Raw genomic sequence first — 18,365 nt, 5'->3', positions numbered from 1 at the left:
AAACTCGTGTGTTGGTTGTTAAGACTTTTACCAATCTAACGAAAGTGATGCAGAGACTGTGCGACGACTTCGTATCTTACTCGGACAGTCGGACGGGACGTTACTCTCAAAGCGTCATCAATACAATAGAAAATTCGAAAGACTGGTTCAACTGTTGATTTCAAAAGCCCCAGTTAGGTTAAGACATCCTCGTGAAACTCACCAGAGAGCATAGAGAAGATGTTATTGTTAAATTTCTTGACCACGACCACATTTCCGCTTGTCAACATGCTAGTGGAGGACAACCGAAAAATATTATTTTTTACGTATAAATTTGATGTTACACTGAAATTGTACATATTATCCCTTTTTTGTAATTTTTTAAAAAATAAAATGTTTTTTTTTTTTAGCTAATTTAAAAAAAACTTTCTTTTTGGGACTGTACGTGTGTACAGTTTTTATAGAACATCCAAGCAATCGCGTTTATGAAGAAACCGTAGCGATAGTAAATTAATTAATTAAACATTACGAACATGTTAAATATCCTCAAGAACGTATTCAAGCAATTAGTGTCCATATTAATGAAGGCCATAACGATTTAACTATCTCTGTAATATATATTATATATAAACACTCTGTAGTAATTAATTGCCGAAGGACATTATAATGCCAAACACACCTTCTGAGGATCGATATTGATTACTACCAAACGGAGGGAATTGTTAAAATCTGCAAATACAGTTAGAGCACAATTCATCTCAACTAGAAAATTGAAATACTGATTTAAATTAATTAATTACTCTCATTAACTTGTACGTGATGAAGGGTATTTCATCAAATTATATGGAAGTTGATGAATTAATAGATCCAACGTCAGATTACATCCCTGTGCTTCTCTTACTGAGCTCCAATATAATAGCAAAACAAAAGACAATTTTATTAACAAACAAAAAAAAAGTTGGGTTCTATTCAGAAATACCCTCGAAAATACATTATTATTTTAACACAACTAAGAACAATTTAAATTGCAGTAAAAAAATTAACCGTTGACATTGTTAATGCGCCAGAAATAGCAACTTAGGTATCAATGTTTCAGTTAAACTACTCAATAAATTAAAAAAAAAAAACTAATCCATCAAAAACGTCAAGTGAGACGAACATGGCATAAGTTGTTGAAACTCGATAAATAATGGAATGGATCCTGTAAGCAAAATTCTTCATTACAAAATCAAAGAAATTAAAAATTAAACGTTAAATCATACTTTAGTTGTCTCATAGTGACCGTTAATACTGATTATTTGTTATGGAAAGCCAAAAGATCCTTGAAGGAGCCTCGTGTTCAGATATCATCTATCCGTAAAGAAGACGGCACCTGGGGTTTGTGGGTTAGGTAAAGTTAGGCACACCTAATCAAGTCTAAATATTATTGAATCAATCACCAATCTCACAAAAAGATTTAGCTAAATGCCTTAGTATATATCTTGATTGCCGCCTAAATTGGAAAAACCACGTATATCAGAAAAAATTAAGATTAAAAATAAATAAATGCGAAAACTTTATTGGTTAGTCGGACCCTACTCCGAGTTAACTATCGAAAACAATTGTCCACCGTATAGCTATTATAAAACCGATCTGGATTTAAGGTATTCAACTGTGGGGTAGTGCCAGTAAGTCGAATATAATATATAATAATAATAATAAAATATATAATACAACGCAGCCAACACATCGCACTTCGAGCCATTGTTGCAGCCTGCCGGCTCGAAAGAAACAACGTGGTTCACCGTGACATGATGCTGCCAACAATATCAGACGAAATCCAAAGATATATTCGCAAACATGAGATGAGGCTAGATCACTATGTCAATCCATTAGCCATCCATTTATAAGATAACTCCAATTACATCAGACGTCTGGTGTCTAAAACCATACGACTTAATTTAAGGCCATCTCATTGAAAGTAACTCCATCAATGTGTAAAGAATATATAATTTATATCTAGTATGTAATATATATATATATATAATTGTTAAACATATGTTATAACTTATAACCTTTGGGACGTTTAAATAATAAAGCCTTAGGGCAGCCATACTCAACCTGCGGCCCGCCAATGGCGAACACGGTCAAATGGCCGTCGCCGTTTCGCCGTCGCCACTTCGCCGTTAAAAAATACCCGATAGCCGATAGGATGCATTTATAGATCAAATACGGCTATGGCAAAAATAGTTTATCACGTTCCCATATCCGGTGGCTTTTATACGTGTGCAGAATTCGTGTGTATGAGTTTTATTGTAACTTATAATCGCTTTTAGCGATAAACGCACATAGGTACATAAGATAATAATTTAATAACATGTATTTCTTAACCCAAAGTTGTCTGAGTATTAAGACATTTGTTTGCTTGTCAGTACCAAAATGGCAGGTGTAGAAACTATTCGTCGGCGTAATGTGTTCGTAGATAATGGTTATATGTTTATATTCGATGCGTTTAGTGCAGACGGGAAAAAACGTTTTTGGCGATGTAGAAATAGAAATATATGTAAAGCTAGGATTCACACAGATGTTGATGATTTGACTGTGTTAAAAAGAATCAATGAGCACTCTCATGACTCAGATGCCGCGGCAGTTGAAGCAGAAGTAGCTGTGACTAAAATTAAAATTCTATCACAACAAACGTTAGAATCTACATCAATAGTATTGAACAAATGTACGACTGGGCTTTCACAAGCAGCTAAAGTAAGTGATATAATATTTTTGCGTCAATTATGCTAGAAGCTAATAAAAAGTAAAATAAATATTATTATTATGATTTTTAGGGTACACTAACATCCACCTGTGCATTAAAGAAAAAAATCCGGCGTATACGTCAACAAATTGTAAAAGCTCCCTCTGCACCTAAAGATTTAATTTCTTTGATAATTCCAGAAGCTTATATAATTTATTCACCATCTGAAGGTGTGAATGAGACATTTTTACTCGATGACAGTGGCCCAGGTCTAGATAGAATTTTGATTTTTGGTAGATTAAGCAGTTTAGATATTTTAGAACGATCAAAAATATGGTTTTGTGACGGAACATTTAAGATTGCACCTCCTCTTTTTGCGCAAGTTTACGTTATACTGGCCAAAGATTTTGGAGGCGTACATCCACTTATCTATGCACTTTTACCAAATAAACAAGCCAAAATATACCAACAACTTTTTTATAGATTAAAACAATTAAAACCAAGTTTATGTCCTGATTTTATATCGTGTGATTTTGATAATGCTGCTATAATATCTATGAAAGATAATTTTCAAAATGCTCAAATCAATGGATGTTTGTATCATCTGACGAAAAATTTTCGATTAAAGTTGTGTAGTTTAGGTTTGATTTCAAATTACAATAATAATGCAGATTTTGCTCTCTCCGTTAAAATGATAACTGCATTAGCTTTTGTTAAAATTGAAGACATCGATAAAGCCGTAGATGAGCTAGCAGAGTACTTGCCAGACGAGTTGCAGGATCTTTTGGATTGGTTTGAGGATAACTATATTGGCCGCAAAAATAGATCAAAAAATGGACGTAGACCAGCACTTTCCCCCCCGTCATTATGGAATGTACACGATCGAGTAATAAATGGTCAAGATCGTACAAATAATTATGCCGAAGCTGCTAACCGGAGGTAAATAAAAATAATTAACAATTATTTACAATCCCAAAAAAATATTATATTATATTATTAAAATTCGTAATATTTTAGATTAAATACTGAAATGGGTGTCAGCCATCCAACATTGTGGTCGTTTATTTCAAGTCTCCGTAAAATCCAAGTGATACATACTATGCACAATTGGAAGCGGGGAAAAGTCCACCAAAAAAATAAAAAAAATATTTAGACGTCGACAAAAGATTAACAAAAATTGTGAGTAATTACAAAAATCTAAATTTTATTTCATTTTTACGAGGAATTTCTCAAAATATATCTTTAAAATAATCTTTTTATTATTATCAAATATTGACGAAAAATAAACATTTTTTACTATTATTGAATTCAAAATATATCTTTAAAATTAATTATTATTTTTAAATATTGACAAATGTTATGTACCTAGGTACATATTAGGTACCTATAATGCTTAAAATTATTATTTTATTTATTTATTTATTTATTACTATTGATTATTTTAATATTAACAAATGAAAAATATATGTAATGTTCACAGTTATTCTTTTTATTATTAAATATTGACAAATGTTATATATGTACCTAATGATCAATATACATTTTTAAAATTAATTATTATTATTAAATATTTACGAGTTTATGTTTTTTTATGAGTACACTTTTTTTAATCTATTGGGTATTTTTTAACGTCGGAGTGGTCTTACGTCGAAATGGCGACGGCGATATGGTTTTACGGCGAAGTGGCGACGGCGAAGTAGCGACGGCGAAACGGCGACGGCGATGTGTCCTAGATCGCGCCAATGGTTTATATGTGGCCCAAACAGAACTCATTGAATTAATAAAAAAAAATGTTAAAACTAATATAAGTATAAAATAGGTATAACAGAACAATTAAAGTGTGTCCTACGCGATTGCGTTAAGAATGATTATGTTTTTGGTATTTCCACTATTAATATTTTATAATGATTTTTATGTATTTTATCTTATCGCTAAACTGGCCGTAGCTCGTTTGTAGGTACGCATTATTATTATACGAAACGAATTATTAGTCGCATTATAAATGTGTAATAGTGTTGGTGTCAGGCACATTTATTTATTAAATATTTCAACCGTCAGTTGTGACATAAATTTGTGGTTTTATTTTTTAATACTTTTTTTGACATTATGGCAGGCGTATCTTCGAAAAATAAACGAAAACTCTTCGAAGAAAATCGGGAAGAAGAATATTTTGTCGTACCAAATAAAAAGGGTTCTGCTACTTGTTTCATCTGTCGAGAAAGTTTTATACTTAAAAAATATAATATTATTCGTCATTACACTAAAAAACACGAATCATTTGATAGTATTTATAGTCCCGGGTCTTTGATGAGAAAAGAAAAATTAAATTCTTTCAAGAAGTCATTGCAACAACAACAAAGTGTTATGTCAGTGGTATCACAAGATGCAGCTGTCACAACTGCATCATATGAAATTTGTTACATACTCGGTAAGCATATGAAACCATTTACTGACGCCGAAATTGTGAAGGAATGTTTTATAAGTGCTTCCTCTTTACTATTTGATAAGTTTAGCAATAAAAATCAAATAATATCGAAAATTAAAAAAATGCAGCTTTCTGATTCTACCTGCATTAGGCGTATAGAAAATATTGCAAAACATATTTATAATCGTACCATCGAAGACTTAAAAAATTGTAAATTTTTTAGCTTGGCTTTTGATTCTAGCACTGATATTTCAGGCATATCACAATGTTCTATTTTTGTTAAATACTGTACTGAACAAAATTCTATTAATGAAGATTTATTGAAATTCATTCCAATGAAAGGTCAAACGAGAGGCATCGATTATCTCAATGTGATTACTAATTTTCTTGACAACAATGATATTGATATCAAAAAATTGGTTTGTGTGTGTACCGATTGATGTCCATCGATGACCGGATGTGACAAAGGATTTATTTCTCTGTTGAAAAAAAAATATAATTTAACAAATATCTTGTCATTTCATTGTATTATTCATCAAGAAAACTTGGCAGCACGCGTCTCTATTCCAGAAGTAGATTTAGTAATGAAAAGCGTGATAAAAATAGTTAATTATATTCGAGCAAATGAACTCAATCATAGAAAATTTAAAAGTCTTTTAGAAGAAATGAATGGTGATTACAGTGACGATCTTTTACATACTTCGGTGCGTTGGCTAAGTAGAGGAAAAGTTCTTCAAAGGTTTTTTACTTTACGATTAGAAATTATTGCATTTTTACAACAAAATTAGTATAAAAAGAAGTGATTTTCTTATTAGTCTAGAAACAGTTGCTAATCTTTTTTCATATACAATAACCTTGAGTATTCAACTACAGAGTCCAAAACAAGATTTGTCAGGTGCATTTTCATATGTTGAAAAAATTATATGTTTATTTGAAGAAAAAAAAAGAAACTCTGAAATTGAATTTTCTAATTATTTCAAAAATGCATGTCAAGCAGCAACTTTTAGTTGGGGAAGAAATAAAAATTCCACGAGTATGTGGTCGGTAAACATAAAGAGCCAACCCAAATATATCAAGTCCTGAGGAGTGGTTTAGAATTACAATTTTTATTCCATTTATTGATCATTTTATTATTGAGTTAAAAACAAGATATTTGACAGATTTAAAGAAATTATACCTTTGGAAGGTTTAATTCCAGCTAATAAAGATGTATACAATATTGATGACATTTTGAAAGCATCATTAATTTATATGAAGGACCTACCGGCAAACTCAGATATGGAGTTACAAGCTGAATTGGAACTTTGGAAATTGAAATGGACAAAAACAGATATAGTAGAACCAAAATCAGCTATAGAGACATTACAGTATTGTGATACATTTTACCCAAGTATTAAAGTTCTATTACAAATATTTGCAACGATACCAATTACAACCGCTATTGCCGAGAGATCGTTTTCTTCTTTAAGACGACTTAAAAATTATATGCGATCCACCATGTCCGAAGATAGGCTGAATGGTTTAGCAGTTCTTCATATACACAAACACTTACCTATTGATATAGATTATGTCATAACTCGATTTTCTAGACAAAAGCCAAGGCGAATGAAAATAGAAGACTGGTCAAAATAAAATAAATGTTCTTCTTCTATTTTTCGTATTTATTTATTTATTTATTTTATTATTACAATACGTAGCCCCCCCCCCCATTTGTGATTTCTAGATCCGCGCCTGTGCTTAACTACCTATTATAGATGTGCCTACATTTATAGCTGCTTTTTCGAAGTCAATATGAAAACTGTTTTTTTTTCCTTGCATTTTATTCATTTGCTTTTTTTCCCTAACCCCGTCCGGTATATCTACACGGATACACTAATATTATGTTATCAGCAAGGTGCCGACTACAGCTTCAAAAGTAAAAAAACCTAGAATAACAATTATATTAAATGACTGCTGACGTTCACGTCACTATACACGAATTTTAGATATAATATTATTATATACATTATAATATAATTATTATTTATTATTATACTATAACAATATATTATAAAAATATATTAGATTTTAACAGTATTATCGTGCTGATATGAATATGATTACATATTTAGGTACTTTACACATATTTCGAAGTATTTATGAATGGTGAATTTCGTACACAATTAGTACAAATTTTCACATCAGTTATTTTATTATTTAATCATATTATTATTATTATTATCGTAGTAAATACCTATAAACTGTTAGGTATTTATGTGAGAATGATCTAGAATGTTCGTGACTATGGTTACGCGGCCGGCCAATGTCCATGCGATGACGCGTGTCGATCGTGTATCGGTAGTTCACGAATATTCTAGAGTCGTCATATACCTATATATATCACTGCGCGACAATGATCGGCGATTAGTATATCAAGATAGCGGTCCGTGTGACGTGTTCGTCCTTTCATCAAGATTATGTTTTATGTCAAAATAAAGTAATGCGAATATCCCTAATACGTATGTTTATTTTTTTTCTCTTTATTTTTGATTAAGTTCTTAGATCGCTTGCGGTATACGTAAGTACCCCAACCAAAACAAAGAAAACATTATTATAATAATGTTATTATTACCAACTTTGATAATGTATTAATACAATTAGTGTTTTTTTATTTGAACGTGCATAGTTCAAGGGAGTACTTATATTTAATCTAGGTTTAACTGTTGTGGTCGTACGTAACGTGAATTTATAATTCTAGAAACTAAATACACTTATATTTATAGGTATATAATAAAAAAAAATTTCTTTATATTCTGGATTTTTTATAAATTATGCAATAAATAAAATAGATACTCACGAATATCGATATCATAAATTAAAGTTTTTCCTGTGAGCAAAAGCTATCATTTAATCATATTTAAACACATTATTTTCTTTTTTTGTATTTCTATATTATACCTTTACAAGGTAACATTAATTTAATATATTGTTCGATACCTAGTACCTACTCCCTTTAAGCAAAGCTTGAGACGGGAGCACAGACGCAATTTTAATTTTAAATTTGGGGGAAGGGTTAATATAATTTGCATATATGTACTATGTATATACTCTCAGAAAGTAAAGTAGAAGGGGATATATACAAACTATTTTGTGGGCTAATTTTTTACATTTCTTTTAATTCATAAAAATTAATGTATTCGAGAGACATGAAAACATGAGTGTTTATGGGAAATAAGTTGCAATAATTATGCAGACAAGCATGCAAAATATTGAGAACATGGAATGATATTGGATGTGATTTATTTGATGAATGGGAAAACTATGAGAATGAAAAAAGAATAAAAAGTAAGTACATTTTTTAAATTAATTACCTAGTAATATTAAAGACACGATTATGACTTTTATTTTTAAACAATCAAGTATTAATTACTAGGGTAATAAGACGTATATTATAATATATTAAATTTAAACAATAGTTAATACCAAAATACTGTATGTCTATATGACAGATAAATAATATATGTAGAATTGTAATTTTAAGTATCATAATTTTATTATAGTGATAATGTAATAATTTCAATAGTTTAGTAAGAAAATCTCAATTGAAAGGGTACCGACCCAGAGCCCATAAAATAGTCTGCAAAATATTCGCATACTTGTGTAACTTCCAGATGAGCTAGACCTAACCTAACCTAACCGTCATTTCCAAAGTCCTCCGTGACATTAGAAAGAGTATCTTCAAATGTTTAATCATCTCTTCTTCGTACATAATTGTGAAGCATTGCAACAAGCTTTTATTATGTCATAGACGTGTATAAATTCGTTTAGTTATGTATAAGCAAATACTAAAATATTGAAGCGAAAATTTTTAGAGTCTCTTTAAAAACTGGGAAATTTTGTTAATTGTAACTTTTGGCTCTTCCGTCACAAAAATTGGCTGATCCCTGCCCTAGCCTAAACGTAACTACTAAATCTTTGTAACACTAATAATTATATTGTATACAAATATAAATAATTATTTTTAAAATAAATTCAATAAAAGTTTAATTTTGTACTCACTAAATATCGTATAGAGATCTTCTTTTGCTGTCCATAATTAATATTAAATCATTATACAATTATATAAAACTATCTATAAAATGTAATTCATTCTATAATATTTTACTCAAAGAATTCATTAAGTTAATGACATTAACCATCATAAAAAAATCACACTTATAATTATTGGATAATACATTGAATCAAATTTCGTATATTGACTTTGAGAAGATAACCTTGATAGTTGAAATTATTAGTTTTTTCTATTTAGTAAATAACTTAATCTCTTTTAAAATTTGAAATTTGAAATATTTTTCTAGTAAAATACTCTAGATTCGTCAAAAATCAATCTACTTTAATCAACAACTGTTGGATACACATTTTAATATTTTAATTTGGTGCGGCGACAAGTCCTGCGTCGTAAAGTTGCCACCCTGGCGATGTACAGCAGACACAGTTCCGTGTAAACTTTGTCCCTCCGGAGCAGGACCGTACCGCTGCGGTCTAGCCGATAACCGATGATGCTGCCGCCCCCACCGCCGTGTCCTTTGTCTTTTACAATTTACTGTCCGTCTAGCGAAGCAGTCTTTTGTTTTTCGTTGCTCATCGCAAAACCGTTGCGCCATCGCCGTATTCCGCCCTTTGGTTTACGCGCATCCGAGCTTTCGCGCTCATCGTCCCGTTATTTGTATTTTGTTCCGGCTTTTGCGTCAAACAAATAGCCCCTTTCGCTTCGTGCCATCGCCCGTCCTAGTGTTCGCAGTGCGACCGAAGCAGATCGCGACAAGTGCTTCCGTTTGTTCTCGAAGTGCGAAACGGTTGATTATTGTTTTCGGTGTATTATACTATTAACACCGGAATACAGTCAAACGCAATTCAACTCCGTAAATCTTGTGTCCGCGATACAAGGTTTGTTGTATAAAACCCCTGTAACGCTCGTACGCAGTACGTATACGCGGTCGTTGACCTGTGTTGTCCAACCGACGTTCGGCGGAGTTATCAGGTCGTACATAAATATTTTCTTTTGTTAATTATTTTTTTATTATTATTATTCTGCTCTTCACCAATGTGGTACGGCATATATTTTATTTTATAATTATTTAATCTAGCCGATCGGGTTGTGATTGTGCTATAACTGATTAACACTAGTTATAAGATATTTTATTTAATTGTGGGACATCAATACATTTATTCTAATATTTTCTATACCACTAAATATTGTAATTGACATCTTAGGGATCTCGTACTCAACATCGATCTTGTAGTTAAATACTTTTATTTGAATCAACCTTAATATTATACAGTCCACTCTTTCCATCACTCCCATCTCTTCCCAGGGTTATCGACAATCGACGTAAGTATTCACGTACGACGGGTTGCGTGTAGGTCGTCGTCGTTGCGCGACACACACATACACATGTACACTCGTCCGCCGGCTTCTTGTGCTACCTCTCGCACAACAACTATCATTATAATATCAATATATCGTCACAGTGGCGTCATTTGGGGGGGGCAACTAGGGTATTTGCCCTAGTCTAAAATTTACATCAACCTAAGTCGGCACATTTAAAAATTATAAGAAGTCTTATTTTTAACTACTAAAGGCCATTGTTGTAAATCATAAAATTGTATAATGGTATTTTATAAATAAAGATTTATTGTTAATTTTGTTGTTGTATTTTTTAAAGAAGCATATTATATCAAGATGTTTAGTATTTACATCATGTGACTATAAATACAATTAACTACTTGTAAATCTGCAGTATTAAAAAGTACCTTTACCTATTTATTATTTATTTACACATTACTTAATTATTCTATGTTTGACAAAATTGTTTGAATTTAATACTTCAAAATCCTGTCTGTGACGTTCATATACCCGAAAATTTACCCCCTCATCAACTATGGCGCTATTCTATGTGAACTGTATGGAAAAAATGTTGAGTCGGCAAATCAGATTGTAGTTGTCCTAGTCAAACAAAAATTGAAATGACGCCACTGTATCGTCATAATATTATTTAGTAAGTTATGACATATTGACAAGATTAGATCGTTTGCAATTGTCTAGTTTATACTATGATAACATTGTATAGTTAGAATGAAAAAATTTAATTGAAAAGTAAATTGTTGAGTATGTATTTACTTACGTGTACGTAATGTCAAGGCTTTAAAACAATTTGTTGTGGACGTAGCTGTAGGGTAAATAAAACAAGACTTTAAAGAAAATCAAACCAAAGTGTAGGGTGATACTTGAAATATAGTTTTGTTTTTAATGAAAATAAATTATTTTTGCTCGATTTAATATTATTTTATTAATTACATAAGTCCCATGCAAACGAAATCATTTTAAAGAATTATTCTTTGATTTTGTGCAGTTATTACTTATCTTTGTGATGGTTGTACGTTATCATTAATGCGTGTACCACTTGATCATCACTTTCATCAGCCAGATAAATTTCAATACGACACTTAGTATTTACAGATGTAATTCAATAAGTATAAATGAACATATTTATCTAGAACATTTGTCCAAATAATTTGACACAATATTTATGTTTTTTATTTTTTTGGAAGCAAAAATTTATTGTTACAAGACTCACACTTAAAACTTGAAACTTCATTTAAAAATAGAGCTAGATCATAATTTTTAACATGATAATTTTAAAAAGTGTTCTTTATTTTTCTGAATAATGCTGTCGCTCCGTCAATTATGGACACCGTTATTGTAAGAAATCTATATCCCGAGAAACACTAACATATGTTTATTTTATTTTTGACCATATAAAAATGAAAGTTCTGTATTTTTTTAGATGAGTAAAATAATTCATAAATTATATTTACCATGAGGATTTTCAAATTTAACTAAATACATAAAACACATTGAATTAAAATAATATTAACATAAGACAGGTATAATCTAATTTTTTTAAATTTATAAAAATTAAAATTAATAATATATAATTTGATTTAATCATGTACATTATATGTCTATTGAATAAAATTAAAATATTATTTATGTATTATATTTTTTACATTATACACTATACAGGTAATTTATTCATTGCTTATTGCTGAGTGGTTTGAGAAGCTTCACTATTCATGGAGCCCCAATGACAAACACTTTATATTTTAAGAAGGTCGTCAACCACGAACCGAGGCTCTATTGGGCCGGAATATCGTGGATTTATATATAAAGATGAGAAAAAATAGGAGGAAATAATTTAAGACATTTTGTGGAGATATTTAAAAGTTTAATTTTGTGCCGAGAAAGCCAAACGGCATAAAACTCGGACTTAAAGAAATTATCTGAATAATATTAGCGACATATACTGTTAATATAATAATAACAATAATATAATTTTATAGTATCTACAAAAAAACCTCATGAGGGGGCCCCGACGCTCGTAGACGTCGAGGGTACACATTACAACCATAACTCATTATGTATAATTTTTATTTTTATAAGATAGAAAGAATGTTGTACGCACATACCGGCTGGATATAAAAATACATATATCACTAACAAAACACAAACACCACGTCACTCATCGTTGTTGCCCACTCGGCATATCCGCCGGGGAAACGATCATGGGCGCTCTACTCCATAATGATGGTGTGGAAACCTATATTAGAAATTGAGGATCGTACTTGATGACCATCATGCGATTCTTTAGCTCTTCATTTCTACTAATGGTTGTGTAGATGGTAAGTCATCATTAGTTCTGCGCTCATATTCATTGGTTTCCTCATTCTTTTTGGAGTCAAATATTCGTCTTAGTACTTTCCTTTCAAATATTGCTAAATCAGTTTTTGTTGAAGGACATGCCACACATGCGTAAAACTTAATTTACTTAATAAATTGTTATTTTTGACTTTTTTTGAGAGGATTTTAGATTTAAAGAACTATTTCATCATTCCAAAACATCTATTAGCTGCAGTTATTTTTCTTTGTACTTTATCATGTCTTTGATTGGTTGTGTCCAGTCCTACTCCTAGGTACTTAAGAGTGTCTACCCTTTTAAATCTAATTTGTCCTACTACTAATTTTGTTTGGTTGTGGATACTACATAAGCGTTTTACTTTCATTAATTATTAATCCCATATCTTAACTTTTCTCTATTAGGTTCAAAGTTATCGTTTTTATATTCAGCAAAAATAGAAATTTGAATTCTTGATTCATTTTTGCTTTTTTCATTCTACATATGCAATTATAGTTATTTAAATATTTTCCAGAACTTAAACCCCTTATTAAGAACCGTTTATATTTATATATAATATTAAACAGCATATTGTAAACTAATATGCGTGTGCAATTTTTTCATGCGAATGGTCTAAGGAATTGCTGAACAAACCCTTTTAATCGGACTTTTTAACCAGCTCATATGCGAGGACACGCACACGTAGCAGGTGACTTTTGGTAGCACTTATTGATTACAGTCTTAGGGCCGGTATTTCATATATGATTTAAGCTATAGCTTTACTAAACTTAATTGTAGTTCTTAAGTACAGTTTAATTTGTATTCCGTGTATCAATTAGTTTAAGTGTTACCCTTAAAAAAGCTATACTTTTTCAATTTTCTTCCATGATTTTACATAGTTGTTACAAAAATAAATATTATCAAAATAGATTTAAAATAACTATTTGTATAAATAATGAATAAATTAGATTGTTTATAGGCGAGATGAGCAATTTTTTTATCTTTTAATAATGATTTTAGCGAATTAGATTACCAATCCAATCTAGATTGGGTATGAATTATTATATATACGTTTCATAGGGACAAAATTATTAATTGATTCGTATAAGATATAATAAAGTCGGTCAAGTGTTTCATTAATATTGTAGGGTTTTAAATTGATAGCAGAAAGTGAGTCGCCAATAAATTTGACGATTTTGACGTAATTGCAATAATTAAAATCATAAATTAAATCGTAGACAGTTGTTAAGGTATCATAATGATCACAGTTTAATGTCACTTATAAGTTACAATGTAAAATACGCCACACGTATACTAAAAAATCTATTTAATCGTAATGAAATTATTATTTTACATGTATTTTAAAAAGTAATTGGGTTAGAAATATAAATCGATTTCTGGTGTATAATAATTTGTATGCTTAATTTATTGGTTAATATTTTTAAGCAAATAGGAGCTTTAATTAAAAAATAGGTTTGCGACTTGCGAGCTAGTAGCGAGCCAGCGCACCGTATAGAATTCACGGGCGACAATTTACGTAACGACCTGTAATGACGTTTGACGAGAAAGGTTCAGAACGATCTCCGTGAGATAATAATGTACCTCTCCCGCGATTACAACACGCGGATCCCGTCGCGTACACGATGGGCGTGGTTACGGCCTATCGCGATGGCGGCGAGATGGAATTCAGCGCCATCTCTTGAGCGTTGTATACGTTTCACTTTTACCACGACGGCCTCTTAATGGGGATCTGTCACAACGATAAATTATATAATTATTAAAATTAAGTTCAGAGTTTGATATAGAGGGGGAAAGCCAGGTTTCATATAAAGTGATTATATCATAAAAAGTTTAAAGAGGGTTTAGTTTTGAAATTATGCTTCTGACGTTCTGGTAATACAATTTTAAGCTTGAGATTTTTATAAGGTTTTTTGATCGGTAATGGTGGAGACTATTGATGGAACGCATTTGTAATATTTTATTGATAAATTTGACTCAACATTTGAGTGCCGTTCATTTAATTCTTTACGCAGATTTTGGAAGTATTCACTCTGTTTCGGAGTTTTATTAATGGCGATTCTCACATCTTTAAAAGATTGGTCAGATTTTAAGTGTCTAGACGAACCCAGGATTTTGAAAACATCGGAAATTGTATTTAACGTTACTTTTAATGGACGAGTTTGTCCATTGAACTTTCCTAGTCTGTGGATTGTAACCAATTTCATTTCAACATTGAGTTTTTGAAATATTAGATTTGTAGTTAATATGTCAGAATTATTAGCGTCACTTTGGCTTTCGGGTACATTAAATAAAATAATGTTTTTAGAGCGAGTTTGACGATCAATAAAATCAGAAAAAGAATCTTCTCTCAGTGTAGATTTTGCTTGTTTCAAGAAAAACGACACGTTGAGTCAGAGCAGTCAAATTACTACTTAGAGTGTTACTTTCAGTTTTGATGGTGGCAAGTTGTGTAGATAAATCGGACAATTTACGTTCAAACGAGTTTAACTTCTCATTTTGTTTATTTACGAGAACGATGAGTTTGGATTGTTCGGAAGTTAAAATTTCAATTTTCCTTAGTATTAACTCAATGTTATTTGAATCTGTAGATAACGGAACTGGGAGAACAGATTTAGAGTTACTAGACATGGCTCCCTCGTTTAAGCAATTTTTACAAGACCAAGTTTTTTTAATGCACTTAAGATAATCTGCATCACTTTGTATAAATGGAATACAATTTAAGTGGAATATATTATTGCATAATATGCACGTAATAGAATCAGAAAGACCACATTTTATTGTGGTTGAGCAAATAACACATATAGTCATAATGAAATCGGAACGCGATAAGGGAGCGATAGCAACAGACGTGTGCACACAACGACACTAGAAACATATTATCCACTATCGTTATGTTTTTACTATCTCTGTTTTTGTTATTGTTCTGCGGCCAACGCCCTATTTTATTATTATTATTACTGTTGTCGTACGTAAAATATTTGTCCCCGCTATTGCAGCATTTTGTTTATTTTACATTTTTTATTGAAGTCGCATTGAGCGCATATCATTGTGATATTATTATTATTATAAAGTAGTGATTCATATCAATCAAACACATTACACATATTCTATTATACTTAATATACTGAGTTCCTCGTCATTGTGAGGGCAAAATAAATCCATCTATAAGAAATACCCATCTCGCCATAAGTAATTGCTATACCATATCATCTCATTATATCCAATAAACATAGCCAGCGTCTCCCGAGTACTGTGTGTCGCTGTTCTCGAATCAACATCACCACCGAGAGAGTGCCAACGTGTAAGTCCGCCAGCAATTATTCCGTTGTGTGAGAGACCGCCCAGGTCGTCTAGTATTCGGTAGTCCGTACGGCAGATTAGCACCATTATCAGACTTCAGTAGTTGTTAAGTTACTTTAAGTATTGTCCCTATTTTGTTAGTTCTGTGGTCATTGCACCAGACCGGATCTACCACAAAGACCCCCTCCCGATAATTAGCTTGTAGCATCCTTCTTCACAAAAAAGCACTTTCCCGTTCCTTGGTGTCGTCGTGTACATATAGTTTCCAACAAATATAAAGGGTAAACATAATAGTAGTTTACCTCTAGACAATCGGCGATAGTGTAGTCATTGGCCAAGTAAAGATAGTTTATTGTTTGGGTACCACACTACAACATTCCACGTATTCCTTATTGTTGGGCGCGTACAAAAAAGTTCCCTATTTTTTAAATTCCTATTTTTTTTTATGAACTATCAGTTTTATTAACTTAATCAATGAAAAGAATACAAATTTGGTGTATTTAACAGAATCAAAATATTCTGATAAATAGCAGAAATTAAAAATGAGAAATTAACTGGAGAAAAAAAACCTAATACATTTCACAACATTTCAGACGTTATTACTATTAACAGAAGACAAATTAGTATTTCCAATGTCAGTAGGTAGGAGTGAGGGGGGCACTATGAGACAACGTTAATAGATAACAGATGAATAAAATCTAGCGGTTCATACCGATATGCAATGATATATAACGTTGAGCATAAAGTAAATTTTCTGTTTTAGATTGATTCTAAAAACCCTTATCAAATTTATCAATATTACCGCATTTTTTGTTATCAAAAGTAAAAATGTCAGCCGACACTTTTTTTCTTTCGCATAATTTTTTTTTAAAATACGTATTTATTGTTTTATATTGACTAGAAGAAAAAAATACATATTTTGAGATTTATTAAACATACGAAACTTTGCGTTAAGGTTATTCTTTTAAATATTAAACTTAAACTGTGTAGAGCACTATGAGACGGGGCACAATGAGACACGTACGTTTTTGTTTATTTAATACATACCAAACATTTTCAAGACGAATTTTATTTAAAAGAAAAACAGATTTATAACTTACTATTACATTGTTATATTATATCTTGTTTATCTATTTAATAAATTACTGTCTCATTATAAACTACCCTATGTCTTGTAGTGCCCAATCACTGGGGTACAATGAGACATTTTGGTTTTTTTTTAAAAATGATTATAAAATGAACAAATATAAAAACACAACATTATACTAAAAAGTACATTTGTTTAAGAACAAAACAAAATAAGAATTACTTTTATATAATTAAAATTGATTGAGATATGTCTATTTGAAAATTGAGTGTCTCATTGTGCCCCCCCCCTCACCACTACTTCAAAAGTATTGTAGTTATTACATTATGAACGGTTACAGTTGTATAGTAAGCCACATGATATACATTATCTTTCTTCGTACTTTGCCCATAACTTATATATATATATACATAATTTAAAATTTAATTTTAATTCATATTGTATAATATGGTTGATTTAAATAAATATTTAGAAAATTATAATGATATATTAAGTATTGTTTTCGTACTTCCAATCGTACTATCAATGTCTTCATACCTATTACCTGTAGTACGTAAAAATAATAACAATATTAGGTATTATATTTTTAACATCTAAAATAAATAATAAATAATTATATGCTTCTTTAAAAAGAGTACAATAAATGATCACAATTATTATCTTTGAACTAAGTATTCATAATTATTTAAATATTAATTAAACAATTGTGTACTGTTATTTTCGACGTATCCTTTAATTTTATTATAACCAATATTTTTTTTTATGAAGAATTAAAATACATTATAATATAAATGTTTACATGAATTTTCTTACAATGATATTTGTTTTGAAAATTTAATAACTAAAATAAATCATTTAAACACTTACTTGGGATTTTATCTAAAGAACACAAAAAAATATTTTTAAAATAGTAGATTATACAATATAAATTGAATAAATAAAATGTTTTATTACAGGTAGTGTAATACTTTAAAAACGTGACATAATCATGAAATCAAATATATAATTTAAATATACATTCAAATTAATTTAATTTATAATAAAAAAATAAAAAGTATAATAATTAATAAAATGAAAGCGTCTAAAGAGATTAACTTTTTTCAAAAGGTA

General features: G+C 30.5%; 1 protein-coding gene and 1 pseudogene across 2 annotated transcripts in view; one reads left to right on the top strand and one right to left on the bottom strand.

The window, feature by feature from the left end:
- The window catches only part of LOC132927562 (uncharacterized), a 71,263-nt gene that overhangs the window by 43,759 nt on the left and 9,139 nt on the right, over nucleotides 1-18,365 (bottom strand). The window contains exons 5-10 of one of the 2 annotated variants that reach the window (XM_060992113.1): nucleotides 18,123-18,134; nucleotides 17,764-17,799; nucleotides 11,991-12,011; nucleotides 11,297-11,341; nucleotides 9,171-9,197; nucleotides 7,969-7,998 (exon numbers count right to left, since the gene is read on the bottom strand). The exons of the other annotated variant lie outside the window; for it this stretch is intronic. Coding sequence (XP_060848096.1) covers nucleotides 7,969-7,998; nucleotides 9,171-9,197; nucleotides 11,297-11,341; nucleotides 11,991-12,011; nucleotides 17,764-17,799; nucleotides 18,123-18,134 — 171 coding nt within the window. The remainder of the gene's footprint in view (nucleotides 1-7,968; nucleotides 7,999-9,170; nucleotides 9,198-11,296; nucleotides 11,342-11,990; nucleotides 12,012-17,763; nucleotides 17,800-18,122; nucleotides 18,135-18,365) is intronic. 2 annotated transcript variants of the gene reach the window in all.
- Nucleotides 2,398-3,946, top strand: LOC132923887 (uncharacterized; annotated as a pseudogene).

Source organism: Rhopalosiphum padi, chromosome 3 (assembly GCF_020882245.1).
Source record: "Rhopalosiphum padi isolate XX-2018 chromosome 3, ASM2088224v1, whole genome shotgun sequence".
NCBI lineage: Eukaryota > Metazoa > Arthropoda > Insecta > Hemiptera > Aphididae > Rhopalosiphum > Rhopalosiphum padi.
Note: the sequence above shows the minus strand (reverse complement) of the source record. Positions and strands in the feature narration are given on the sequence as shown.